General features: G+C 51.5%; 2 protein-coding genes across 5 annotated transcripts in view; one reads left to right on the plus strand and one right to left on the minus strand.

Moving 5' to 3' along the window:
- Nucleotides 1–1,937: 1,937 nt before the first annotated feature.
- On the plus strand, nucleotides 1,938–14,995 carry LOC123816657 (ubiquinol-cytochrome-c reductase complex assembly factor 2). Of its 2 annotated transcripts, XM_045835702.1 has the most exons (5): nucleotides 1,938–2,109; nucleotides 10,874–10,909; nucleotides 11,109–11,183; nucleotides 12,121–12,190; nucleotides 14,814–14,995. In XM_045835702.1, the coding sequence occupies exons 1-5, from the start codon at nucleotides 1,972–1,974 to the stop codon at nucleotides 14,939–14,941; spliced, it is 447 nt and encodes a 148-aa protein (XP_045691658.1). In that variant the 5' UTR covers nucleotides 1,938–1,971; the 3' UTR covers nucleotides 14,942–14,995. The 2 variants fall into 2 exon arrangements, with proteins under 2 accessions (XP_045691658.1, XP_045691665.1); XM_045835709.1 differs by lacking the exon at nucleotides 10,874–10,909.
- A 951-nt stretch (nucleotides 14,996–15,946) lies between these two features.
- ITPR3 (inositol 1,4,5-trisphosphate receptor type 3) overlaps nucleotides 15,947–27,540 on the minus strand; it is a 66,620-nt gene continuing 55,026 nt past the window's right edge. For all 3 annotated transcript variants that reach the window (XM_045834682.1, XM_045834677.1, XM_045834687.1), the window contains exons 40-58: nucleotides 26,353–26,527; nucleotides 25,997–26,181; nucleotides 25,707–25,907; nucleotides 25,465–25,575; nucleotides 24,946–25,041; nucleotides 24,730–24,831; nucleotides 24,516–24,602; nucleotides 23,915–24,025; nucleotides 23,607–23,799; nucleotides 23,267–23,392; nucleotides 22,660–22,832; nucleotides 21,854–22,018; nucleotides 21,025–21,217; nucleotides 20,476–20,580; nucleotides 20,251–20,378; nucleotides 19,307–19,472; nucleotides 18,490–18,650; nucleotides 17,324–17,485; nucleotides 15,947–16,792 (exon numbers count right to left, since the gene is read on the minus strand). In XM_045834682.1, the coding sequence (XP_045690638.1) occupies nucleotides 16,724–16,792; nucleotides 17,324–17,485; nucleotides 18,490–18,650; nucleotides 19,307–19,472; nucleotides 20,251–20,378; nucleotides 20,476–20,580; nucleotides 21,025–21,217; nucleotides 21,854–22,018; nucleotides 22,660–22,832; nucleotides 23,267–23,392; nucleotides 23,607–23,799; nucleotides 23,915–24,025; nucleotides 24,516–24,602; nucleotides 24,730–24,831; nucleotides 24,946–25,041; nucleotides 25,465–25,575; nucleotides 25,707–25,907; nucleotides 25,997–26,181; nucleotides 26,353–26,527 (2,709 nt within the window). In that variant the 3' untranslated portion in view covers nucleotides 15,947–16,723. The remainder of the gene's footprint in view (nucleotides 16,793–17,323; nucleotides 17,486–18,489; nucleotides 18,651–19,306; nucleotides 19,473–20,250; nucleotides 20,379–20,475; nucleotides 20,581–21,024; nucleotides 21,218–21,853; nucleotides 22,019–22,659; nucleotides 22,833–23,266; nucleotides 23,393–23,606; nucleotides 23,800–23,914; nucleotides 24,026–24,515; nucleotides 24,603–24,729; nucleotides 24,832–24,945; nucleotides 25,042–25,464; nucleotides 25,576–25,706; nucleotides 25,908–25,996; nucleotides 26,182–26,352; nucleotides 26,528–27,540) is intronic.

A 27,540-nucleotide genomic window follows, 5' to 3' on the forward strand; every position in this document is an offset into this window, starting at 1 on the left:
GGAAATACCAGGGCCAGTGCACCCAGTGCACAGCTACAGATTATGTTGGAGCACCACCACGCTGCCCCTGCATGACTGATCCTCCACAAAGGGCAGAGGTTGGTAGTAAGTGGTTCCAGCCAATCCTTGCAGCTGACTGGCCTGGGTAAATTCCTACCATTGATCTGCCAACAGCAACCAAAGTTCAACTACAAGAGGAGGGTGTACTCAGCCGATACGAAGGGTGCACCTCAAGTACCCAGCCTGGGTGACAGGGGAGGTTGAGCCATTGGACCCTACAGAACAGCTACTACATCAGGCCATGCTGCCAAGACACAGAGTCATAGCAGCTCTATTCAATACACAGAAACAAACACAGGAAGGCTGCCAAAATGAGGAGACAAAGAAACATGGGCCAAATGAAAGAACAGATCAAAACTCCAGAAAAAGAACTGAACAAAATGGAAGTAAGCAATCTATCAGATGCAGAGCTCAAAACACTGGTTATCAGGGTGCTCAAGGATCTTAGTGAGGACCTCAACAGCATAAAAAAGACCCAGTCAGAAATGAAGGATACACTGATTGAGGTAAAGAACAATTTACAAGGAAACAACAGTTGAGTGGATGAAAGCAAGAATCAAGTCAATGATTTGGAACATAAAGAAGGAAAAAACAACCAATAAGAACAAGAAGAAAAGAGAATTCAAAAAAAAACGAGGATAGTGTAAGCAGCCTGTGGGACAACTTTAAGCATTCCAACATTTGCTTCATGGGGTGCCAGAAGGAGAAGAGAAAGAGCAAGAAATTGGAAATGTTTCAAAAAATAATGAAAGAAAATTTACCTAATTTGGTGAAAGATGTTGACCCATGGACATGAGCAGTGGTGGGGAGATTATCTGAGGGAGTGGTGGGTACTGGGTGGAAAGGAACAAAAGGGGAAAAATGAAGACAACTGTAATAGCATAATTAATAAAATATAATTTAAAAGTTTATACAATAATTATAAATAAATAAATATACAAATTAAGCAAACAAGAACAGAGACAGAATCATGGATACAGAGTGTTTTGATGGTTGCCGGATGGGAGGGTATGGGGGAATGGGTGAAGAGTTGAATGGGTAACCTTCCTAAGGTTACCTAAGAGGTAACTTCCCAATTAGGTAGTTACAGAATAGCAATGGGGATATGAAGTACAGCATACAAAACGAAACGGAGTAGCCAAAGAACTTACAAGCATGGCCCATGGACATTAACAATGGTGAGGGGATTGCCTCATGGAGTGGGGGGTGCTGGGTGGAGGGGGACAAAGAGGGAAAAAATCAGGACAACTATAATAGCATAATCAATGAAAATAATTAATAAAAATTAAAATTAAAAAATGTTTTTCCAAATATTTTTGCCCCAGTTAGGAAATCTGTGCCTCCCCAGGAAAAGTGGCTTGAGGAAGAGGCACTCAGAAAGGCTGGGGAGACAGTTGAAGAGCACTGAAGGAGGAACCGTAGCAGAGTACCCAGAGGTGGTGACATGTGCCCGGCTGTGGAGAGAGAGAATGAAGCACGGGATAGGGTGCGAACCACGTGTGCGCGCTACGTGATTAAGTTCAAATACATCTTCACCAAATATCAACCAGTATTTACATGCCAATGTATTCATGTATACAAATTACCATACACAGTTCTCCGGGAAGGGTTTTTTAGTCCAGAGCTTGTACAGTCATTGAAAAAGATAAGTAAGTAAAGCTGCCCCTGGGGTTTCCACGTCGGACTAGCCCTGGTTGCTTAACGGGTTCCAGGACAAACGCGGCTAAACCTGCTTCCCTCAGAGACAGGGCAGCAGCGCCCCTACTCGGGGAGCGATGAGGGCGCCCCGCAAAGTCGCGCATGCCCACTCCTCCCCCTCGCCCCTCCACAAGAAGCCTGGGCGCCTTACTGCGCAAGCGCCACAGGCCCAGCTGACTCCTCCCTCAAGGGCGGGCAGAAGCAGGGCTCAAAATGGCGGCCGGCCGCTACCGGCGTTTTCTTAAACTCTGTGAGGAATGGCCAGTGGACGACACCAAACGGGGCCGAGACTTGGGCGCTTACCTTCGGCAGCGGGTAGCACAGGCATTTCGGGAGGGAGAGAACACCCAGGTGACCGGGCTGTGGGGTCCGCCTTCGGCGGGGAGGCGGTTGGGAAAAGGGGGAAGGAAAAAAACGAGGCAAGGGCGGAGTCAACTAGTGAGCTAGTGGCGACGCTGCGCATGCGTGCTCCTTCCCTCCCTGCACGTGTGGTCCCTACTCTCCCCTGGGGAACCTCATGGAGCGATGACGCTCTGTTATATTCAGTGCTCTCATCTGGCTGTACATTGGGGTTATTGGAGAAGCTTTTTAAAAACATGGCTGTCTGGACCATTCCGCCTTATTAAATCAGAATATCTGGAAGTGGTGCCTCAGCCCTGGTTTTTTAAAAAGCTTTCCAAATGATTCAAGGTCCAACCAGGGTTGGTGGTCTACCACCACACAGTCATAGATAGTGACATTTCTAAGCTTACTTCTTCCCTGACACGATCCCATTACCTCCCGGTGTTGGGCACTGACTAAGCTGATCCCTAAGAACCTCTGCAGGACTCCCGCTATGCTTTTACGAGCCCCCTAGGCCCCTGTGAGTCCATGTAGCAGATTTGGGTCCTCACCCATAACTCTGTGTGTGAGTCCTAGACTTAATGTTCTTTTCCTCCTCAGGTTGGTTCAGTGCTGGGATTCATTCATTTGTACATGATGTATTTTTTTTGGCACCCATCATGTTCCAGGAACTGGGCTAGGTGCTGGGGAGACAGCAATGAATTAGACAGTTGAGGTTTTACCACATGAAGATTAAGTTCACATTTTAGTTCAGGACACAATAAGCAAGTAGACATACATAAGACTGTACAGGTAAGTACATTTGGCCCTTGAACAATTTGGGGGTTAGGGACACGGAAACTACCCCCAGCAGTCAAAAATCCATATATAGCTTTTGACTCCTCCCCTCAAAAAAACTAGTAGCTTACTGTTGCCTAGAAGCCTTACTAATAACATAATCAACATATTTTGTCTACATGTAGCATGGACATATGTAACATAGTTTTGCCTACATGTCATGTATTATATACTGTGATCTTGCAATAAAGTAAGCTAGATAAAAAGAAAAAGTCATGAGGAAGAGAAAATACATTTACAGTACTGTACGTGTTTATTGAAACATCTGTGTATAAGTGGACCATGCAGTTCAGACCTGTGGTGTTCAAGGGTCATCTGTACTATGATAGATGTAAAATAGAATAACATAATAAAGGGGTAATAGTAGTTACAATAGGTAAGTTACTGAGGAGGTGACACATAGATGAGACCTAAGGAAAGAATAGTCAACAGTGTACATTTGGTGGGAAAGGCATTCCAGGCCATGCAAAGGTCCTGAGGCAGGAAGCCAATTGGCATGTTAGAGGACAAAAAAAAAAAGCGATAGTGACTGGAGAGTAGTGCATGAAATGGAGTTTACTAAGAACTGAGGTCAGAAGAGAATAGAGGAGCCAGGCACAGGTGGGTCTTATAGGCATTGGTTGGGAGTTAGATTTTATTATAAGACCAGTGTAAAGCCATTGGGTGTTTTAGTCAGGATTGATGCAACCTGATTTACTTTTTAAAAACAATTACTCCAGTTGCATGTGGTGAATGGATTACAAGGGACAAGATTAAAAGGACTAGAAAAGGCCATCATGGTAGCTCAGGCAAGGAAAGGAGGTGGCTTGAATGGGGTTGGCAGCACAGATGGAGTGGGCTGCATTTGGGTTGTGATGGGGAGGGTGCATCACAGAACTTGCTGGTATGTTGGATGTGGGTAAAGAGAGAAGAACCAAGTCTAACACCTAGGGTTTTTTTGGCCTGAGCAACTAGGTGGAAGGTGGTGCCACCTACTGAGGTGGGAAACACTAGGTGAGGAATAGGTGGGATATGGAACAAACATCTTGAGTTTAGTGTTAGACATATTAAACTGGAGATGTTGATTGCACTTACTTCCAAGGGGAAATGTCAAGTAGGCAATGTGATACTTGAGCCTGGGGTGCAGGCAAGAGGTCAGAGATATGAAATGTGATACACGCACACACAGCCTGAAGAAATGACTTTTGCTCAATTTAGCCATAACCTGTCAAAGCAGGAACTTGGTTTTTTGCAATTTATCCCAATACAGAACCAAGCCAGCCCATCTGCTGGAGCAAGAACATGCCCAGTGGCATCACTGAATCTGATCACTGAGTGGGTGGTGGGCATGGGTGGAGTGTCTGGCTTAGAGCTTTGAGGGGCGGGGGCTACACTACACTGAGGGTCCTCTCACCCTCAGAGGTCTTCACCGGCCCAAAGCATAAAGATTTTTAAGGCAAGAATCATATCTCATCCCAACTCTGCAAACCTCTAAGGCTCTGCTTCCTACATAGTTTTGGTGAGAGCTTCCTGAGAATAGAGATGTTGCCATTTTACCCACCCCACATAAAAGACATTGGGTAAATGCCTGAATGAATAGACAAAAGATTGGTTGTGGTTCATGAGACACATTGGAGTGTAGTTGCATGTGTAGGGGAACTAGATGGAGGGAGTGAGAAGGGGATGTTTGTGTGTTCTGTGAAGTAGAATGGTGAGAAATGATATGACAGCTCACTGTGTAGGGAGTTGCAGGTACCACAGATGAGGGTCAGAACCTGGCCCTTACCACCAAGAAGCGGACAGTTGAGCAAACACATGACTTACTCTAATGAAATTCAAATGGTGAATCCAGCCAGCAGAGAGGCCAACATAGGCTAGTTCCTTGGGGAGTAAGAGTATGACATTCACCTACTTAACTGTTAAGTGTAAGACAAGCCAGAAAAGGAGGGTAGAGCTTTCTCTTTTGGAGTTGTCATCCTTAGTCATCACCTAGGGAGACAGTTCTGATCAGTAGAAGGCCACACAGGTTTGAGTCATGACCGCAGATGCAAGTCCTGACTCAGTCGATGGCTTAGTGGCCGGCTGCAGAGCAGCCAATACATGCGTCCCTGGTAGGGTGAACCAGGGCATCATGGTGGCAGCAGGCACATTACTCAGGACCACTGTCACAGTACACCATCCTGATATCCTTGAAAGGACCTTGAAAGGTGGTCTGGTAGACTCTGTTAAGCCAGCAGCAGGCATTAGACCCGGCTGGCTGATTAGTGTAGAGTTCCCCCTTGGTTATGCCAGTTGCCAGAAAGAAAGGACTGGAGGGGAGGCAGCTCTGCTCCACAGCCTTTTTGTTCCTCTAGAGGAGAGGGGCAAGCAGCCGCATGGCCTCCTACACATTGACAGTAACACTGAACACATGCACACTTTTGGTCGCATGATCTCATTTAATCCTTCATGCAGCTGAGTGAAGTAGCCATCACTGTTCCATTTTATAGGTGAGGAAACAAACTAACACAACTTACTTAGGGTCCTCTGGGGGTTAAGATAAGTAGAGACAAGCCCCACTCTGTCCTGCCCCATCTGGTGTGGCCTCCTTGGTACCTGACCTTTCCTTAGCTGCTAGTCCACCCGAGTTATTTCTTGTTAGAAGGGCCTCATGTTCCGTGAACTTGAAGCCACTCTTTTCCCCCCATTCCATGTCCAACCCTTTTTGACCATAGACAGTCTGGGCAAAGTATTAAACATCTCCTGTATTTACCCACCTACCTTTTTCTGGCCCAGCTACTGTCTTCCCTAGGGAGGATGGGAAGAAAGATGGTCCTCAGGTGGGACACAGGGCAAAAAGCTGGACTCACCAGGAACCAAGTTCATCATTCAGATGCAAAACCAGAGTCCAAACACCACTGCCTCCATTTATTCCACCTCAGGTTGCACTTTGGAGAGTCACGGTCCCCCCCAGACCCAACAAGAGGGAGGGGGTGGTGGGAAGCAGGAACGCCCCTGACACCTCTTACACCTGCTGTCCTGTTGTGCAGTGGTGTTTATGGGGTTTGCCCCATTTGCATACAGCTTCCTTAAGAGAACCTGTGTTCCCTGCAGCACCAAAAACTTAATACGAGAATCACAACATGGGGGAAGGTGGCAAAACAACTGTCATTGTTGACTTAAGAACAGGGAACTCAAGACCTTTCCGGCTGCACCTGTCCTGCTAGCCAGGCCTGGTGACCAGGTCCCCTCTGTGATGTCCTGTAACTGGCACTCAATTGCATGCTGCGCTGGGCCATGTCTGATTTTTTTATTTTGATCCTGTCTTGTCTCAGCAATTGCCAGCTTCTCCAGGGCTGAGGCTGGGTCTTTATATCCTCCCACAGCCTCCTAGCAGAGCACTGTACATAGTAGCTGCTCAAGAATACATTTTCTATTGAATTAAGGGAATTGATTTCCATAACAGAATGAATTCATTTCAGAAGTTCATTACCAAGTCATGAAAGCCTTTTTTCAGAGATCCTCCTGGACTGAATCCAGCTCTACCTTAATTAGCAAAGCAATTTGCGACACCCTTTCCCAAAAGTGCTATGGGTCCCTTTGTGTGTCTAGAATAGGGGCCACTGTACCAATTGCTGTCACCACCCAAAATTCAATTTTGAAAATCGGAGTCAGTGCCTGCGGCACCAACATAGATGTAGATGTATAAAAGTTTAATAAGGAAAAGAAATTTACTGATGGCTGAGCAGGCGAAATGCAAAGGAGCAAAAGTAGGGCCATAAAGGACACTTTGTCAGTTGAATATCTATTTTATTCACATTTAGAGAGCAGAGCTGAATTTTTCATAACGTCCCACTGCTGCATTTTTCAGACCCAGCATCACGGTTAGTCCTCAAATGTCTGTAATCTCATTAGGTGTGAATGCAAAATCAGGTAATTTAAAGCTTGTATATAAGAACATTTCTTTTTAAAAAAAAAACATTTCTTTAAGTGCATGGTACATTTCATCAGGAAAACTGTATATTTCAAAATTCAGGAGTGTTCATGCCAGTGTCTGTGAATAAAGTGCAGTAAACGACTATTTTTTAATTGCGGGGCTCTATTTGGGTGTTAACCGAGAGCGGCTGGGGCTGGGTCTCCTTAGGCAGCAGTGACTTTCTAGATGTCAGCGTGCGCAGCTCTCATCACCTCCACAGAACCACTTCCACAGCCTCGTAGAGGTGCCTTCTGACCTCAAATGGGAAGTTGGGTGACAAGGTCATTTTTTTGGTGATTGGTTATTTATGGATGTTTAGGTGTTCAGTTCCTTCGTTCCTTCTGGGATTGTTAATTGAGCTCTAGGCATTATGTGAATATGTAGCACTGTCTCTGTCACTGAAGGAATTTTAAGAGGTTGAGGAGGCCCAGAGGGTTACTGTTTGTTTGTTTTGTTTTGTTTTGTTTTTCACTCAAGTCCTCTGCTCTTTGCCCTTCTAGGAGAAATGCTCTGTAAGGGTGACCCGCCCTCTCTGCCCCTCCTTGCTCCCTTCTCACTGTCCTGCTCACACACTGAGGGTACTGTAGGAGGGGGCTGAGCAGCCCTCTGAGAAACTAATTCTCACCGTTAGAGAAATTAAGAAGCAGGAGGGGAAGTTGCATTGGCAAGATTTCTGAGGGCAAAGATCTGGTAGGAATGTGGGGTTGATGAGGAAGTTCTGTCTCAGTGATCCAGCAGCAGGACCCCTGGAGAGAGATGCTGGGAGGAAGGCAGGTCAGCCTTGTGATGCCTTTCCTAAGAGCATGGTCGGATGGGGTAGGAGGGGATGGTCCAGAAGAGCAGTGATCAGGTGAAAACAGGTGCCACTGACAGCTGCTCACTTGGCAGAGATCAGAGGTCAGTGTGTGAGCCCCACCGCACTGGCCCTGGAGTACTTGCTGACCACTGAGAGCTCTCACGGTGTGGGCTGCAGGTGTGGATAGATATGGAGCGAGCATCAGTGACTTTCCATCCCTTCCTCACTTTCATTTCCAGCCACACCCCAGCAGTCACAGAGGCAGCATTGATCCCCCAATCACGTCCTAACTGCTGTTCCCTGGGCGTGTGCTTGCACTGGTTTTGTGCCTGGAGAGCCCTGCTTTGTCCTAGTAACCCCCACTCATTCTCCGCTGGGACCCTATGACACGTCCTCCCGGCCCCTGGGCAGCGTCAGCGCCTCCGTGTGCCCGCAGCACCCTTCATTCCACCATCACCCAGATCATCCTGAACTGCTCTCTTTCCCCTTGCAGTTTGTGAGGTAGAGGCCTGTGCTTATACAACCATTTCCTACTAATAATAGTAACAAAACTGGTCCCTCACACTCATCAGTGTTCCTGGTCCCAAGTTCAGAGCACCCAGGCATTACCTCAGTTACCCTCACACTGCTCTCAGAAATAGGGGCTATTATTAACTTTTCTGTTAAAAGAAAGGTTAAGTTGGCCAGTAGCTTCAAAAATGTCAGTACTTGAAAGACAAAGGCCCCAGAATTGTTTGTACGTGACAGATAAATGCAACAGGGGACCCTGGGCCAAGAGGGGTTTTTTTGTCCTGTAAAGATTCTTACTGAGACAGAATTGGAGTATGGATGATGGACTAGATGAAAGTGTATCAATGTGAAATTTCCTGAAGTTGATCATTGAACTGTGCTTATGTAAGAGAATGTCCTTGTTCTTAGGAAACATGCTGAAATCTTATGGAGCAAAGGGGCCTTGTGTTTTACCTTATTATCAAATGCATCAGGAGAAAAATATGTATATGCACATATACCGAATGATAAAGCAAATGTGGCAAACTTTTTTGAGAGTTGGGGGCAGGAGGAAATTGAGGGATTTGCCCAACATTCCAGAGCTGGTTGGTGATGGCGCCAAGATTCAGACCCAGGCAGTCTGACACCACTGCTCTCCACAGCCATGGAGACCGCTCACTCTGGGGACCAGCACACTGTAGGTCCTCAGGGCATGTCTCTGAAATTTATAAGCAAACACATTTCTACAGGTATGTAGAAAGCAAACAACAGATGAAATGCACAATTATCTTTAAAACTTTGTGCTGGTGTTCTCTTTTTCCATTTTGTCTTGTACCTTCTGTTCCTCTATCTTCCACGGAAGCTCCTGGTTACACATGCCCTGCTGAAGACATAATGTTCACTCTGCTCTTCCCGAGTGGGCACTGCAGAATTCTGTCCCAGCTGGGCTTTCCCTGGAAATGCATCCCGCCTGGCAGGGACTCTGAACTCAGTCATAGTCTCACAGTTTTCCACCAGTTCTTTGTTTCCATCCCTTATCCCCAGTCTGCTCAGATAATGCCTTTGATTATTATTCAGCAAACCCTGGCTACCTCCTCAGCCCATAATCCCTTCTCTTCTGATGTGCTCCCAGGCTATTCTCCTGATGAGTGGCCCGAACCCAGGGATGGATCAAGTAGAACTAAATGAACTAAATGATCTTTTTGTTTGCTGTAAAGTGGGACCCTCACTTGACACATACAGAGAGACAGAAGCAGAGCTGCCTTGAAAATGCTTAACTGATTTATTTGTGCTCTGCCTTCTTCAAGAAAGGATTTATTGGGTTGACCAAAAAGTCTGTTTAGTTTTGTCTATAAAAGACACATTTTTCATTTTTACCAATAACTTTATTGATTTGGATATTTTGAGTATGGCTGTCTCCCATGTGGTATAACGTTGATTGTTCTCAGTTAATGTCTTAATTTAATTGCTGTCAACTTCAACTGGTCTACCTGACCATCCAGCAAGAAGTATCCAGCACGAAACTTCACAAACCACTTTTGACACATTCGATCGGTCACAGCACCTTCTCCATACAATGCACAAATATTTTTTTTCACATTTCAGTTTTTTTAACACTTCTTGAAATAATAAAGCATAATATGCTGAAAATGTATATTTTCTTCCATCTTCAGTATTAAAATGGCTACACAAAAATTCACCAGTTTGAGTAAATTTTTTTTAAATACATGCTGATATGACAGCTGTCACAATACAATCTAACAAAATTGTTTCAAATGAAGTTAAAGACAACTAAGTGCTACTAGAGCCATCTTACAAAAAAAAAAAAATGAACTCTTTAGCCAACCCAAATAAGTTGGAAAAATGCATCATTCAAATTCTGGGGGAAAAACATAAAAGAAAGTTTTGTTTTGGGGAATGTTCAGAATCTTGGCTGAATAATGTAAGGGACTACAGATAAATTATAGCAAGGGCAGAGGGAAGGGTTAGAGTTGAAACTAAAAGAGGTATGAAAGGTAAATAACCTCCTCTCATCTGTGTCTTCCCTGGAATTTCCAGCAGAGACACCAGTGTCTTGGGCACCCAGAATATGTCTCTACTTCCCCGTTTCTCTTTGCACAGCCTTAGTGTTTGGGGCCTTGTCCTTTTTAGCAGGACCTAACTGAACTCTTGGTTCTCCTCGACTCGTCTCATCCTAATGTACGTACTTCTTCATGTTCTTTCCTTGCAAGTTACAAGAGTTTTCCACTTACCACAGTTGAAGGCTCAGATGATTTTTTGACTTTCATAAAAGAATATTTAATACATTTCATAATACATTTCATATTATTTGAAAACTTAGCTCAAAAGCTCTTTTCTTTTCTTTTGCTCTAGCTCAGGTTCTTGCCCTTGGCCACATGCGCTGGTCTGAAGCATAGATAATATCCCTGCCTCCTCTGCCTTGTTCACGCCAGCCCCTCCACCAGGAAGGCTGACTCCCATGTGTCCTTCCGAACCCAGCTTAGTCTCACTTCGGCCATACACTGACCACGTGCACATGGGGACACCTCCTCCTTGGAGCCCATACCTCCCCTAGCATTCTTTATGTGAGGTGTGCCCTTCCGGGATTGCATTTTCACTGTGGCATCTCCCACTGCTGCCGGTGTGGTGCTTCACAAGTCACAGACGCGCTCAACAAATGTTTCTTTTCCAGTTGATTGATAAGACTTTTTCTGCAGGTCAGAGACTTGAGGTGGAGCCATTATTCCAAAAAGGTGATTTCTGTTGAATAATAGTGGGGAGTTAGGGGGCTTAGGCCAAGTTTGCTTCCTGTGGAGCAGAGAGGCGGATGCTGAGCACTCGCCCTGCTTCATGTGAACGCCTTGCCTTGTAGGAGGGTGCTTCCCGGGGGTGTGGTCTGGTGTGGGAGGCAGGGCTCGTTTGCTCACTGCCTGAGGGTTCTCTGTTTTTCAGATTGCAGAGCCTGAGGCCTGCGAGCAGATGTACCAGAGTTTAGCACGAATCCATTCAAACTATTACAAACACAAGGTGAGTGGGACACAGTCTTTTATATCCCCAGCCTTCTGACCGGAGAGGACCTATAAGAACAAGTGAAAATCTGATTATACAGTGTTTTGTAAAGACTTGTGGTTTTGCTCCTTTCAAATGTAACCAGTAATTTCAACCAAGCCAACAAAGGGACCTGGTGGAGGCATTTAGGTCATTTAAATAAAAGCTATTTATAATCTTGAACAAAAGCCATGCATTATATGTGCCAAATGTGTGCTTCTGGGTGTATCTGACAACAACTGCTGGATCCTAGATTTTCCCATCTAGTCTGGTGGAAGTGGCATATCCCCACACTCTGGTGACAAAGAAGGGGTGACTGGGGAAGACAGAACAAATTCCATGAAATGTAGTTTATCCTAGGCTTAAAAAGTGTGTTCAGTAATTACCCAAGCACACAGGGTGGGGCCAAAGTGGGTTCACAGTTGTGAGTACACAAAAGAGTTTATTCTTGCATGATTATTGATTATCGTATTATTTTCTATACGAACAACTGGAAACCTACTTTGGCCCCACCCTGTACATGGCCAAATGCCTATCCTACGTGGGAAAGGATTTCTTCTGAATCCACACAACTCAAATGTGGTTCAACAGCAGTGGTGGGGCATTGCCTAACAGCTGGCTAGAAATGAGAGTCGTGGACCCACCCGTCCTTCTGAGTCATAGCCTACCATTTCCCCAGAGGGATTCCTGTGCATGTTAAGTTGGGGCTGCTTGCCACATGTGATACCGGTTCTTGCGAGTCCATGTCTTTGACCTCCAGGTGGCGCTGCTCTTCTCCTTACCAGGCCTCTTGTCTCTGGACACTGGAGGCCCTGGCAATGTGGTTAGAGAGCCAGGCTTGTCCTGGTTGCAGGCTGTGCTGCAGAACTAACCCTCTCTCTCCTCCCTTCTCTTCCTGTCTGCCCCATGTGACCAGTACCCTCGCCCCAGAGACACCAGCTTCAGTGGCCTGTCATTGGAAGAGTACAAACTGATCCTCTCCACAGGTACTGAAGCACAGCTCTCCTTTCTCGTTGGTTTGCAAATGATTCTTTGAGAGGCCATAGGGAATTGTGTAATAAGACAGATATGTTTGATGCAAAGTCTTGTGGAATAGCCCAGAGGAAATTCTGAAGCTACAGGGCCTATACTGCCATAGAATATGGAGGTGGTCAAAGGCATTATTTGAAAAAAGAAAACCCATTTTTAGAGCTTTTAAATTCAAGGCTGGGCAGCAGGAAACAGGGGAATATGTATTTGCCAAATGGAAGTAGTTGAAATCAGACTGCAAGGAAAATAATTTTATTTTTATGATCCTAAGGGGGCTTTATAAATAGTGAGGGTTTTAATCAAAACAAAAAGCCATTCCATAAACATGTATGAGGATATCCACTGAGTTATCTGACCCAGGGGATGTGGTCTGTGGGTTAGAAGTGGGTTTAACTAGGTATGTTTGGGAGTCATTGATAAACTATGATTAAACCAGAAAGGAAATACCCTGCCTAGCCCATCCCCTCTTTACTTCCCATCTCCATTGTCACTGACGAAGGGAGCCTGGGTTGAAGTAGGCAGGTTCTGGAAAATTGCTATTTTTATTGCCAAGGATATCATATACAAAAATAGGCTAACCTTTTCTGAGAGGGCATGGCCCTGAAACTTCCGCCTTCTGGTGGTACTCTAGAAATTTCTCTTATTCCTCTGGCAGCCCTCAACAACCACAGTTTAGGGTTTTGGCCTTCCAGAAAACTCTTACCTGCTGAGCAGATGCAAACCTGGTGGTATCACCTGCTGTCGTGTCACCTCTGGTCCTGTTCTCATTACAGTACCTGGAAAACTGGGTGAAGATATTTTTGCCCAGCAGGATCACTTTATTGTCAACTTTTCAAAAATATATACACATATATAAATTTATTCCTATGTCCCTGGGCCCATGAAATTACCAGCATTGATGCAGTGTTATTGTGAGGACCCAAGAGTTTGAGCAAAGTTTAAACTTGAAATTAGAATGGAAATAAGTTCTGGAGGGACGTCTCTGAGTAGGGAGGGGCCGGGCCGCAGTGCAGGAGACGAGCTGTAGACCCCAATCCCCAGCCAGTGCCGCCACTTGTTCTGGCCTGGAGATGGGCTCCAGGAAACTTGCTGATGATTCGTCTTCACAGCAGCCTTATGTTTCTGTTGTGACTGTGCGGAATAAGCTTACCAAATGTTTCCTCTGACAAGCCAGGACAACACCTGGCAGTGTGTCTAGTGAGAGGATGAGGCCCAGGGAGTAGCCTTGGTCTGTGTTCCAGGTGTGACCATCCTGAGCTTGGGGTCACGGGAGGCTAAAAAGGCCTCGTGGCTTGTTAAGTGGTCAGGGGTCCGTCCCTCAGCATCCCGCTTTGTGCCCACAGTGGCATCTGGACTTGTGGGAAGTCCCAGGGTGGGACACTGGGCTTGTGGCTGAGGGAGAGAGTGTGCCTTAATTTAGTCAGGAGACCACTAACAGTCAAGTTAATAAATAGCAAGTCACCTTTTTGTTCAGAAAAGCTATTCCTTTTCTCTACAAGTTCTGTTAACATAAAAATCTAGGCTATGAAATTTAGACATTATGGGAAAATCTAAATTTAACATGCAGGTAAAATTAGATATAGAATTTTAGCCTTGGAGAGACTTTAGACAGGTGGTTCTTAACTGGGGGCATGTCCCAAGGAACACGTGGCAATGTCTGGACACATTTTCAGCTGGGAGTGGGGTTCGGGTTCTGCTACTGGCATTAGTGGGTAGAGGCTAAGATGTTGCCAAACATCCCACAGCCCAGCAACAAAGAATTACCTGGTCCACGTCAGTAGCACCACGACGGAGGAACCCAGCTTTGGGTCGTTCAGGGCTATGTGTGCACACATGCTTAGACAAGGGCCCCGTCGCCTTCACCAGCCCCTGCTGCCTTCATAGCTATGAAGATGGCCACCTTTTCTTGGGTGCAGGCCAGGTGCCAGGCAAGCTACCTCCATGATTTCCTTTACTCCTTACAACTTTTGAGGCAGGTATTTTTATCTCTACCTTGCCAATGAGGAACCTGAGGCTCAGTGGATAATTTGTTCCAGAGGACCCAGTCAGGGAATGATGGGTGGGGATAACGGCTCAGGTCCGTCCCCTTCCCTGGTGCGGGCTCAACTCCACAGCATGTGGTGGACCCACACCGCCCAGGTTCAAGTCCCAGCTCTGCCACTTCATAGCTGTGTGACCTGAACAACTTACTTAACTGTCCTTCTGCCTCAGTCTCTATGTCTGAAAAATGGAGACAGTAAGGTGTGTGTGGCATAGGCCATGTCTTGAGACAGAGCCCCTGGACCTGTGAGTTGCATAGTTGACAGCAGTGTGTTTCTTTGCCCACACGTGTGGGGCCCGGACATAGAAGGTGCAATGTGCTGGGTGCAGTCCTGGCGTGCAAGTGCTCAGTCCACACTGCCAGTTACATTTCCCTGCAGCCTATCTGATTTGCTTTTCGGAAGCTGGGTCCGCACTTCCCTTTTTCAGGGGTACACTGTGTAAAAGACAAAGCATGCTCATGTGAAGGCCTGTGGGGCCAACATGTGTAATCAAATTTTAGATTCAGTCACTTTTCTGTTTGGGCTTGCCCTTTTGCAGACACCCTGGGAGAATTCAAGGAAATGAATAAAGGCATATGGAAGAAACTACAGGAGAAGTTCGCCTCCAGGAGTCCTGAGGAGAAGCATAAGGCCTGGGCACAGGCTTTATCTCGCCCTCGAACCTAAGCATGGAGTCTTGTATGTTGCCATCATAAATAAAACTGCCCTGGTTCCCCTCGCTTCTTGGGGGTCTCATCTAGCCTCCACAGAGAGGACGCCCTATGGTTCCGGAGAAAGTTTCAGCCTAAGAGGGATGCCCTTGAACATCTGCCCTGCCCATGGTCAGGGTCAGGGTAGGGAGGTGTCTGGGAAAGAGGAAACGAGGGACCCCGTTAGGGCCTGAGAAGGGAAGGTGACGGGGCCTCTGGGCAAGGTGCTTCCCGTGCAGCCATAGGAGCCCCACCTGTCAATGGGGGTCTGGCTGGTTTCTGGCAAGGTTCTCGGGTTCCCTTCTGTTCTAGGAGCTTCTGGTAGATAGCCAAAAATAGCAGTAAACTTGGAAGAAGGCACCCTGTCACAAACAGCAGGAAGTGGTCAGCAGAGATGAGAATAGCCCGCTCGGCCCCCGTTTCCATGACTCAGAAAGATGGAGCGTGGTCCTCTGCCGCCGGCCTCGCAGAAAGCCCATGTTCCAAGCTGGTGTGAGGGACAGAGTGGAGCTTGAGGCCTTGGCCAGCGGGGTCTTGGGTTGTGGTGGCTTCAGCCCTCTGGGCGGGTTCTGTGGGAGGCCACAGGGCAGGGGCACCCTGGCAGGGACACACTCGTCAGTCACTTTATGGCTCATGGAACCTTAACTCTTACTAGCAGCCTTTGTGCCCAAGCTTTCTTCTGTTAGAAAGCAAGCCGAGAAGGGTTAGGGCAGGACCAGCACCCTTGTAGGGATGCGGAAGTGAGTTCTTCAGCACTTTGCACCTGGACTCCTCGGTGTGTTTTGGAATGCACACAATAAAATGCATAGGATTATGACCAAACCCAGTTATACTGCAATACAGTTCTAGTTCTGTCTGTCCAGGGACCCCTGCGAGGAATCACTGTGAGACATTGTCACTCACCATCTCCAGGCAGCCCAAGGTGAGGCCCGACCAGCAGGCCACATTAGACCCCACAGTCCTAGAGGTATAGGAAACAGCATCCCTTTCTATAGTTTTATTAATTTATTAAGGCAATTAACATATTAGTTCTCAGGCCAAAGATTTGTAAAACATTACACCAAAAGAAAAAAAACAAGCAGTCAAAAACCAGCCACTCGGTTGCACCCCAGCCCTGTCACTGGGGCCTGTGCCTCTCCCAGGAGCAAGGCTCGCCATCCTCAAGTCAGCAGTCCACCTGGGGCTGTGCCGAGGGCTGGCCCGGACACACAGTGAGGACTACACCGTCTGCAGCGGATCTGAGGCACAGAGGGAGCTGCGGGGGCAGGGCTGTGCACAGCCTGGGAATAAGTTAAGTAACAAAGCCCTAGAATCCCTAGCAACAGCATTACTGCACCTCCCCCAGAGGTGGCAGCAACCATTATGTAGTGCTTGGAATACAGAGGTGACCCCAGTCCTAATCACCCACAGAAGAAATACAAAGGAATGTCAGTTACTGCTTTAAAAAACAAAGCAACGGTCCTTTAAGAGGACTTACCTTTCTTTAAAACATTAAGGTAAACTGACTCCTGGTGAGTTTCTGAATCTTAAGGGCTCTAGGCAGGGCTGTCAGCTCTGTGGCTCCCCTCTCCATGCTGGTCAGAGCCCAGGTTGGCTTGTCTGGCAGGAGTAGGAGCCAGAGGCTGGGTGGGCACCTAGCCTTGAGAGCTGGTGGGCTGGCTGGGCCTCCCAGCCCAAGGGAAGGGGCAGTATTTCCAGTCACAGCTCTAGGTACAAGCAGCACCTGTCTGGGCCTCTGATGGGGCCTTCGTGGCTCTCCTCAGCGGCTCATGCAGTTCTGGACATCCACGAAGCCCAGGCGTTGCCTGCGTTTCCGCTGTTCCGTCATCTATGGTTAAACAGATGCCAACAGGTCAGGCCACCCAACGCCCTCTCCACAGGCACTGCCGAGGGGCCTGTGCCCACCCTCCCACTGTGGGCCCAGCTGCCTTTCAGCACAGGTGGCAGGCCAGGACCCTCAGGGTGCAGTGAGAATGTCAGCCCCAAACACTTGTCCTCTATTAGCATGCCACAAACCCCTGATGCGGTGCAGCTGGGAAACCACCCCACCTAAAAGGGGCTGCCTAACCTCACTGTCACTGCCAGATGGAGAGGAGGATGCGCCAAGGTTCTGCTTGGCTGTATCTTTCAGAGGCTCAAGGATGGGAGCTGGCCTCTCCTACTCTAGCTTTCCTCGGAGGGGAGTGTGGATATGAGACCTTTGAGACCCAAGAATGGGGGCCAGGGAGAAAGAGACGTGAAGGCCCCAGCACCTACTCCCTCCACCCCCATGGCAGGCTGGACTACGCCCTCTCGGTGACAGTTGGAGGCTGCCCAGTGGGACCCTGAGGGTGGTGTCTGGGTCAGGCTGGGCGTGTACCTGCTCCTTGAGCTCGTTGAGCTGAGCGGTGAGGTGGGACACCAGCTTCATGGTGGAATTAAGCTTGTCCTGAAGGATCCGGATCTCGTTCTGCTCCCCCTCCCCTTCGTTGCTCACCAGGGACATGGCCCTCATCCGGGGGAACCAGTCCAGGTTCTTGTTCTGAAAAAGATCACCAGTGGGGTGAGCAAGCTTGGGCCCAGCCGGAAAAGCCATGTTGAGAAGAGCAGTGCTGCCCTGCCCTCGACAAAGCAGTCCCCAGGGATGCGTCACGGGAAAGTCTGAACTGACCGGGTCCTCCCCAGGGCCAGAGCAAGCTGGCAGTGAACCCACTGCGGTGAAGGCCCAGCACGGTGACAGGATGACTTCCGTTAGGCTGCCTCGGTCTGTCACTGCTATCGGCACCATCTGTTCACTCTCACAACACCCCTAGGCGGGGGGCGCTCTGCACTGGACCCTGAACCCCCTTCCTTCCTTCCCTTCACTCCACCCCCTGACACGCATGCCCCACGCCCCAGGAAGATTCGAGTCAAACAGATGGCACGATCGGAGAGCAGGAGGCCTGCTGAGGATGCTGGATCCGACACAGGACTGAGAGGCAAAGCCATGGTCCCCAGGACGGAAGGGGTGGGAGGGGTACCAGGCAGCTTTCTGGTTCCTTGTGGCAAGCTGTGAATTCTCAGACCAACTGATAAACCTGTACTCAAAGATCAGTTCAAATTACAGACTTAAACGCAGGGAACTCTTTTCTTCCCACTAAATACGTCTTTGAGCCTGCAATGTATGTGCTGTGCAGCAACTTGAAGATGTGCCACATCAGTTACCCAAAAGCAATATATATATTCCCTCGGAGTGGTCCGCAGCGGTGGTGAGAGCAGAGTCTGCCCTGCTCCCACGCCACCACAGCATCATGCACCCACGTCCAGGGCCACCACACCCGTCCTCAGGCTGATGGGTTTGCCATGGCCTTTTCTTGACAACAGAGCCCAAGCAGCACCGTCTGTAGCACAGGCAGCTGGCCAGGCTCCAAGTCCCCAGGGGCTGGCTCCAGCAGCTGCTCTGCTATCCTCCTGGCCTTTCAACAAGTGTCCACTGCTGTCCCACATCACCCCCGGGCCTCCCTGGTCAGTGCAGCTGGCCGTAGCCACCCCTCCCAGGGCCCACACCTTGATCATCTGGGCCACGTAGCTCTCAGGCCCCGTATAGTCTGTCTTGTTTTTCACACGGACCAACACGATGAAGTACAAGTAGTTCCACATGTTGTGCTCGAACTTGATGTGCTCCTCAAATGACACCGTCTTGTTATCAAACTTGTCTCTCTCCAGACCTGAGGATGCAGAGAGTGAGGATGAAACCACCTGCCCCCAAGAATCCCTGTGGGCCGGCAGGGCCGCACACACCACCTCTGCAGTGGGCACATCTGTTCTCACGCTAGGTCTGACTGCACGAGTGCAGGCAGCAGCCCTCTCTAGGCCATTTAGGTCACTTCTGTTAGCCACTTAGTGTGGAGATTCTGCCCTGCCTCAGCTGTAGCCCACCAAAACGGCAGCTAAGGACTATGGGAGCAAACATCAGAGTTCCTTAAACCCAGAGAAACAGGACTTGTCCTATAGGTGACACCCATTCCTTAGCGTGAGGTGGATGGAGAGGGGACTAGCACTTCATACCAGGGATGGGAAAAGCCCTGGACTGAGACCAGAGGCTTGAGGCTGCTGACTGGGCTTTGGTGTCCTCTGCAATAGTGGGTTTAAAGAGATGGTTCGAGGACCTTTCCCACTCCCTCTATTACTCCAAGTTCAGGCAGGGTCCTATTGTCCCAATTCTGCATTGAGCAGCCATCAAGCCATCAGCCCCAGGGCAGCCCCAGTGGCCACCAGAACCCGGGGAAGGGCCAAACTGAAGCTGCCATCGGCCCAGATAATGTCCCAGGCCACAGGTACCCCAGCCTGCCGTGACCTCTGCAGAAAAGGAACAAGGCCTCACCACAGATGAAGCACGTGGTCTTGAGAATCTCCTCCTTCTTCTGCTTCTCACTGCGCAGGTCAGCAAATGTGTCAATGATCACCCCAAAGATAAGGTTCAGCACAATGATGATGACGATGAAGAAGAAGAGGAGGTCGTAGACCACTCGGGCTGGGAACAGAGACTCCTGCAGGGCAGGGCATAGAGGCTGAGCCCAGCAGTCCCCAGGTCACCTGGCAGGCAGGGCTAAAGTAGGGTCAGGGCTGTGATAGAGGGGCCCAGCCCACAGCAGAAGGAAGATGGCAAAAGTGGATTAAACAGCAGACTCCGAAAGGAGGCCAGCTGCGACAAAGACCTGGAGAAGGAGCTGAGCTGAGCTAGAGGCTAGGCCTGTGCCTGTCCCCAACTTCTGGTTAGGGGAAGGGCCCGAGTTGAACCCCTCAGCCCCACCCTCAGTACACCAGGCCTCACATGTTCTAGAAACCCTCTGTCTGACCAGGGAGAGGGCTTCCCACCCCTATGAGACTGGGGACAGTCTGCTGTTCTGGGAAGGCTGGACTGCCCAAGCCAAACCCTGAGGCCTCTCTATGAGGCCCCTGCTGTGGGCTGGGGCTCTGCCTCGCAGAGGAAGCCAGTGCAGCCCAGAGACACGCCCACCGGCGGACTCAGGCCTTCCCCAGTCTGGGCGAGGCTTGGTTACCAAGGTCTCCCCTCACAGTATCCACAGGGAGCTAGCTGGCAGGGTGTCTGCACAGACTGGGGTGAGGACGGCCCAACAGTGTAACTGCATATGGACTGAGTGGGAAAGCACAGAAAGGAGGGTATAAACAAGGGGCTTATGACACCGAAGAGTGAAGGGCCAAGCTGCTCTGTCTGGCTGTGGCCTGAGGGTGGGATGCTCACAGCTGGTGACCTGGCCAGGGCTTAAGCCAATTGGATTTGAAAGTGGGGTGGGTGGTGCTCACATCTTTGGAGGGCTTGCGGAGAATGTCACCAACGCCACCACCGTTGCGCAGCCCATGGTTCATGACAGTGACGATGCACATCAGCAGGGTGTCACAGGCTCGCTCTGTAGGGTCCAGCTCCCCATCCTCTGTAAGCAGACCGTGAGTGCTCATGCTCAGGCCAGGCCACTTGCTCCCACCCCATCCCACCCCACCCCACCCCGAGTGCCAACGCACTGCCCTCACCTTCCAGGCCCTCGGGCACTGTGACCTCTGAGGCACAGCCTACACCGTCCCCACTGCACGTGTCCATAAATGTGGCAGCTCCATGTGGCATCCCCAGGGGGCTGGCTACAGGGGACATGAATGAGGTCAAATGCCTGGTCTTACCCTCTCCCTGGTTCACAACCTCCCCAGCATCACAATCCCCAGGAAGCCTTCCCTGATACTGCCAGCTCCCTGCTCTGTCTGGCTACAACAGAAGGGTCTTCATGCCCCTGCCCCTGTCGGGTTGTGCAACCCCAGGCCTGGCACATGGGCAGCCCCTGCAAATACTGAGTTTAACATGAATGATAAGGTCTGCGACCCAAGTGGCTCCTCAGGCAGCCAGAGACCCAAGGCTCTCCCACTCCGTAGTCTGTACCAGAAGAGGGAGGTGTGAGATAGAACCCCCCAGAACCCAGTACAAGAAACTGAGGCAGGGGGTTAAGCAATCCCAGGCCCTGGCCCTGGTTCTGGTGTCAGTCACTTGGAAAGGCCCTCTCATCCCACAACACCTAGCGAGGGGCCCCAGACCTCTGGAATGGTTGCTGGGCAGCCGGTCAACCTCGAGGATGAAGTCGTCCTTGAGGAAGAGGAAGCCGACGATGGAGAAGAGGTAGACGAGAATGAGGGCCAGCAGGGCGGTCAGCAGGATGGAGCGGCCATTGCGGGTCACGCTCTTGATGACATTGAACAGAGTCTCCTCACGGTAAATGAGGTCAAAGAGCTGCAGCGCAGAGAAGAGGCCTTGAGGGCCTGGGGATGCCGCTGGGCCCAAGGGCTGCGTGGCTGCCCGTGGTTTCCCAAGGTCTCCCCAGTGGTCTGTGCTTGGGCCCTGGCTGCAGGCCTGGTATGGAGGCTTCTGGAAGGAACCTGGGGTTCTCAGTCTGAGGAAAGGGATAGACCAAGGGGCAGGCAGGTGCCACACACAGAGGGAGGGGACGGCCAACTCTGATGGTGCACTTGCTACGCGTGATCGATGTGCCTTAGCTCATTTCATCCTCAGTTATTCTAGAAGATGGGTGCTGTTAAATATCCCTGTTTTACAGATGGGGACACTGAGGCACACAGCTGCAAAGAATCCTGTCCAAAGTCACATAGCTAGTAGTAGCTAAACTAGGATGGTCTGGTGCCAGAATCCAGGCTTAAACCAGCACCACACAGGCAGGGATAATGAGTCAGACAGAGGCCAGGAGTGGCCATCAGAGCCTTGAAGGCCCGTTTGGACTGGAAATCCACTCCTTCAGGCCCAGCAGCAGGAGGACATGACAGAGACTGGTGCTATAGAACCACGAGCGACTCACCCTACATGGCCCCAACTGCCCCTGCACCCCACCTCGCCTGACCCCTCCGCAGGTCTCACCAGGATGCTGTAGAAGAGCTCATGGGCAAAGAGGCCCAGGACACTAGTCAGGATGTAGCCCACGTGGTAGAGGAACTCCATGTCCATGACCATGGCCTTATAGCCCCGGATGAAGGTACCACGGTTGCCCACGAAGCTCACCACAAACACGATCTTGTTGGTCAGCTGGGGGTGAATGCAGGGCATGGGGGTCAGGCCCCACTGCCTGCCCTGAATCTCTACCCCCACGACCCTGCCCACTGTCCAGCTCAGAGGCCACGCCTTCTATGGAGTGGATCTGAGCTGCTCCTGCTCAGCCTAGCAGACACGGCATTAATGAAAATGCTTTCAGAAATGCACCTGGGCTCCTGGGACTAAAATAAAGGAGAAGCCACCTGGGTCCCCTAGTTCCAGAAAGAAAGTAATATAAGTAAAAGGAGAAGACCACCCTCAGCCTTCACAGTGACTAAGTTAGGAAAAGACAGCCCCCTTGCTCAGCGTCTGTGAGGAAATTGCCATAACATGCAAATCTTTGCTGTATATAAATCTTCGCTGTCCTCAATGGGAACAGTGCATGTGGGCGGGGCAGCTCACACGGTGTGCACAGCAGCCCTGAAGCTGGGGCTCTAAAATGACTCCTGGCTGGATGGCTATCTCTAGTGCCATCTTTCCAGGTTGTCCAGGGAGACAGAGCAGGCACGGAGGGGTCCCCACTGCAGGTCCATAATGAATTTGGGATCCCAACCCAGGGACAAGGGGGTGGGGCAGAGCAGTGCCTGCTGGGAGGTGGCTGGTTGGTTTGGGGTGGGGGCTCCCCTGGCACTCACATTGAGGGCACCCAGGATGTTGAGCGTGGGCCCAATGCCCAGGTAGTAGATGGAGCGCAGGATGAGCGCCACGATGAGCGGACGGACGCTGTAGCGATTGGTGAACAGGGCAGTGATGGAGAAGCAGATGAGAATCCAGAAGAGCAGCGAGATGAGTGGGGAGTCCAGCGCTCCTGGGGCCAGAAGCAGGGCTAAGCATGACGTGCTCAAGCCCCCCACACCCCAATGGGCCCCAAGAAACACCTCTTCCTGGAAGCCTTCCCTACTAAGTGCCTAGTCACCTGGTTTTAGGGAACCCCATCACACCTGCATCACTAGGCCTAAGGTGGGAGATACTCTCCAGCTGCTGCCATCAAATGTGGTCTCTGGCTCGTGTGTGTGTACATGTGTGTGCTGTCTCCAGAGGTCAAGGACCCTGTCCGTCCCACTGGACCACACCTGTGTCTCCCCACAATGGGGCGTGCAGCCCAGCGGGCAATGTACAGAAGTGCTCCTCTTCAGTCTGCACCTGGTCCCCTCATAGCTTAGCTGGCCCCCAGGCTCCCCCAGTCCAGGGGAGGAGGCCTGTGAGCTCCAAGGTCCCTGCCTGCCAGCCCCCTATCCTGACCTGTGGATGCACCCTCCACGTAGGGGTAAAAGAAGGCGATGATGATATTGATAAACACGGCCAGGTTGAAGGAGATGCTGCCCCACAGGGTCATGCGGCGAGAGAACCAGTAGATCAGCGGCATGCCTGAAGGAGGAAGCTGGTGTGAGAGGGGCCCCGATCAACACCATCTGCTCACCCATCATGGGCCCACTGCACACACAAGCTCCAGCCCCCACTCCAGAGGAAAGCACTGGAGCCCTCCTAGGAGTGAGGGTGGGGCAACCACCAGCAGATAAGGGAGGCACTGGGGAGCAGCGTCCGGCCCAGCCCTGCCCTCCCGCCCCGCTGGGGTCCTCACTGCGGAGCTTTCGCTGCCACTCCATCTCGTTGTGCAGGAAGGAGGACTGGTCGAAGAAGTCGCTCACTTTGCTGCCCTGCTCGTCCTGTTCTGTGGTGGTGAAGAGCCGGTGCTTGGTCTCCTCTGTCAGGAACTGGCAGATGCCAGGCACCGGGAACACAATCTGCTCCATGCTGCGGTCCTGCCGCACAATCTGGCACATACAGGCTCATGGTCTCACCTGGGCTGAGGCCTCCAGGGCCGAACTCATGGCCCTCACCCCCCGCGCCCCTGCCGCCCCTGCCGCCCCTGCCACCGTTAGTCTCCACCTCAATCTGGGACGTGTGGTTCTCGTAGTAGGCCAGTGGGTCCTCCTCCTCCTCCTGCGTAGGTGCTGAGGACTTGAGCATCTGCGACAGCTGCTTATTGTTGAGGCTGAGCTGGGGGTGGTGAAGGCACTGAGGTCAGGCGGGGCCCGCAAGGCCTGAGCCCAGCCCCAGCCCCAGCCCCAAAGGGGTAGCAGGGAGTGGGAGAGCCATGTCCAGACAATCCTATGATAGTGCCCTCAGTGCTGCCCAGGTGTGCCCTCGGTCCTGCTCTGGGCTTGCAGACCCTGTGCAGACCCACCCATCCACTCCAGCCTTGTTCCCCTTTCTAAGTCCTGGTTTTACCCCTGAGCCTCAGGCCCCCAGTTCTAGCTTGGTTCACAGATCCTTACTTTTAACTTAGATCCAGGCCAGTCCCCTGGCCACAGCTCCACCCTGAGTTCTTGGCCCCGCCTACCTCATCCCCTAGCTAGAGCCTCCCTGGGGCATGGCCCCGCCCTCAAATCCCAGCCTCCCATCCCCATAACTGCCCACCCACTCTCCTGCCAGCCCCGCCCCTAGACCTAAGCCCCGCCCCCACACCCAGCCCTGTCTAGACCCCCACCATGGAAGAGATGCCCTCAGCCTCCTCCTCTTGGATGCGCTTCACAGGCTTCAGCAGATGCTGCAGCTGTTTGTTGTGTCTGGAGAGCTGAGCAAGAAGGCAGTGCACAATCACTGCAGCGTAGTTGCTGGGAGACAGGGTCACCAGGGACTGGGCCTGCAGGGTGGGACTGGGTCCACGGGGTGGGACTGGGTCCACGGGGTGGAGCTGGTACCTGCAGTGCCAGGATGTAGATGTTGTGGCCCACTTCACGTGGGCTCACCTCTGAATTCTCACGCTCCTCCTCCTGCAGGTAGGCCTTTTTGATGACATCCACCTGGCGGGGCAGTGCCTGCTCGAATGCTCTCTTCGTGGGGTTTAGGGCAGGCTAGACCCTAATCCCCATGCCCATATACCCCAGCAGGGCCCCTTCCCACCTGCCCAGCCTCACCAGCTCCTGGGGCCGCAGGCTGATGAGGATGCGCTCAGCATTCTCACTGTCATGCCGACTCTCCATCAGAGCCAGGAGCAGCTTGGAGGCATTGTCCTAGGGGGAGGAGGGAGACAGGACACAGTCTGAAGCCCCGCCCCCACTGCTGAGTACTCTGTAGCAGCCCCTCCCAGCCTCCCTATCCCCGAAGCTTGCTGAGAGGTGTTCTGCATATCCAGGCCACCTTCACCCCCACACTATGGCAGGCTCACTCAACCCCCCAGGCAGCATGCACATACACAGGAGGCCTTCGGATAAACCATGAATATGTTTGCTTCTAGAGTAACTGCTCACACATTCACTCGAGTGTCTAAATAAACATGCATGTATTATACAGGTACAGACTGCACACGCCACCACATGTGTATACATGTGGTACTCACACTACACATGCCAGCGTGCATGTTACATGTCACAGGCATATGTGAACACACGCCTCGTGCACACCTACACACTCACGTGGCCTGCCATGAGCCCCACCTTGAGCTGCAGCACCAGATCCATTCGGTACTTGCACAGGGGACTGATATCGTTGAGAATCAGCGCGGTGATGATGTCTATGCCGTTGGACTCGTGAGTCACAATGCAGGTCTGCCAGGAGCAGTGTGGGGACACAGGGCCCAGGCCCCTCAGAACTGTGGTGGCTCCAGGGCCACAGCCCCTCCCCTGCCCAGCCTGCTCCATCCTCCCACACGTCCATGCGGCCACCGGCTGCTGCTCACCTGGTTTTCATGGCAGGGGCCCTGGCAGTACTCGGTGAGGGTCTCCAGGGTCTGAATGACGAGGCCCACGTTGTCCTCGTTGATGTAGAGCCCCAGCAGCCCCAGGCCTCCGGTGGTGCTGCCGCACATGATGTCCAGGAACTGCAGCGTCTCGCACACCAGGTTGTAGTTGGTCTTGTTGTTCTGACAGCGCAGGAAGTTCTGCAGAGCAGACGAGGTGGGTGTGGCACGGCTGGGGACCGGGCTGGCTGGGCAGTGGGGGAAGGGCGGGTGTGTGACAAGGGGCTCACCTGCAGGTCCCGGTTGTGGTTCTCACACAGCAGCTGCAGAAAGCGCAGGATGGGCTGCATGATGAGTACAGACGTACCCATCTCGTTGCTCTGCGCACGCTCGCCCACCTCGTGTCCCCGGCGCAGGCTGGGGCCCAGCGAATAGTGGGATGAGGAGCCAGGCATGGAGAAGGAGGCCACACGGCCTGCGGGGCAAGGCCTGGTGAGGCTGGGGCTGCTGGAGCACCAGACCCTCACCCTCACCCTGTGTTCCCACCCTGAGCCTTTATCCCTGCCTGTGATGCCCTGCCCCTGTACCCTGTGAACCCACCCCCGCACCCCCCCACCTGTCCCTGTGTCCCTGGCCCAACCCTGACCTTTGGTGGTGGGGTCTGCTGGCTCCCGGTCCTCCCGGGGCTGGCTACCCAGGTCACTCATGTTGACGGCCACTGTGGACTTGGTCTCCTGCTGGGCGCGCTTCATGCGGTCATGCAGCACCTTGAAGAAACGCTCTGATTTCTTGTCGCTTGTCATCAGGTTGTAGAAGGATTTCTAGGGGTGGATGGTTACATGGTGGCGGTTGGGGGCAGGCCCAGCACTGAGCCTGACTGTAAGCAACTCTTAGTGAAGCCCTGGAAACCTCTGTCCTGTGCTGCAGGGACAAGGATGGGGCACAGATGGGCCCCCCAGACATGCCCCAACCAGACTAAGGATGGGGAGCCAGAGACACCCCTGCACCCTGAGACTAAGGCTGGGCGGGAGATGGTGGAAGGGCAAGGGCCTGTAACTGCTGTAACTGTGATGCTGGAAGCTGGCGCTAGCCTCCTGACTACCTTCTGTCTCTGCCCTTGGCCCTTGTCTGTGCCCACACAGCAGCCCCACCTTACTCAAAGGAAAAGCCATGCCTCCCAGTGCCCTCGAGGTCACATGATGGCCGGCCACCTCTCTGACCCCAGGCTCTCCCACACACACCTCCTCCACCCCTTCCAGCCACACACGCCACCTCCTATTCACAACTTTTGTGCCAGCTGCCCGCTCTGCCTGGCACACCCTGCCCACTGTCCACACGCTCACCTCTGGGGCCTGCCTGAGTACCCCGCTAAAATACCCCTGCCTGAATGATCTCCATCTGACACGCCCTCCGTGTTACGCAGGGATCACAGTCATTGACTATTGTCACCACTGGGATGTAAGTGCCAAGAGCACATGGCTTTTGGCTTTTGTTCACTACGGAATATTTAGTGCCTCAAACGCTTCCAGGCACACAGAAGGCACTGGGTGCAGACTTACTGAAAGAATGAAAGAATGACTGGGGATAAAGCAACAACCCAAGAGGGCTTTTCAGAGGAGGCAGGCCTCTAGCTGGGCACCAAAGGCTGAGGAGGACGTGGGAGAGGTGGGGTGGAGGCCTGGGCAGAGGCTGAGAGGCAAGAACGGTGGATATGATAGAGGGCAGGATGGTGGGGAGACAGGCTCAGACCTGGCTGGAGCAGAGAAAAGCGACCATGTGACACAGGGGACAGATGTGGGCGGTGGAGCTGCCCACAGGCACTCAGCCCAGCAGC

The sequence above is a fragment of the Phyllostomus hastatus genome, unplaced genomic scaffold (assembly GCF_019186645.2).
Source record: "Phyllostomus hastatus isolate PE091 unplaced genomic scaffold, TTU_PhHast_1.1 phas_contig_1048, whole genome shotgun sequence".
NCBI lineage: Eukaryota > Metazoa > Chordata > Mammalia > Chiroptera > Phyllostomidae > Phyllostomus > Phyllostomus hastatus.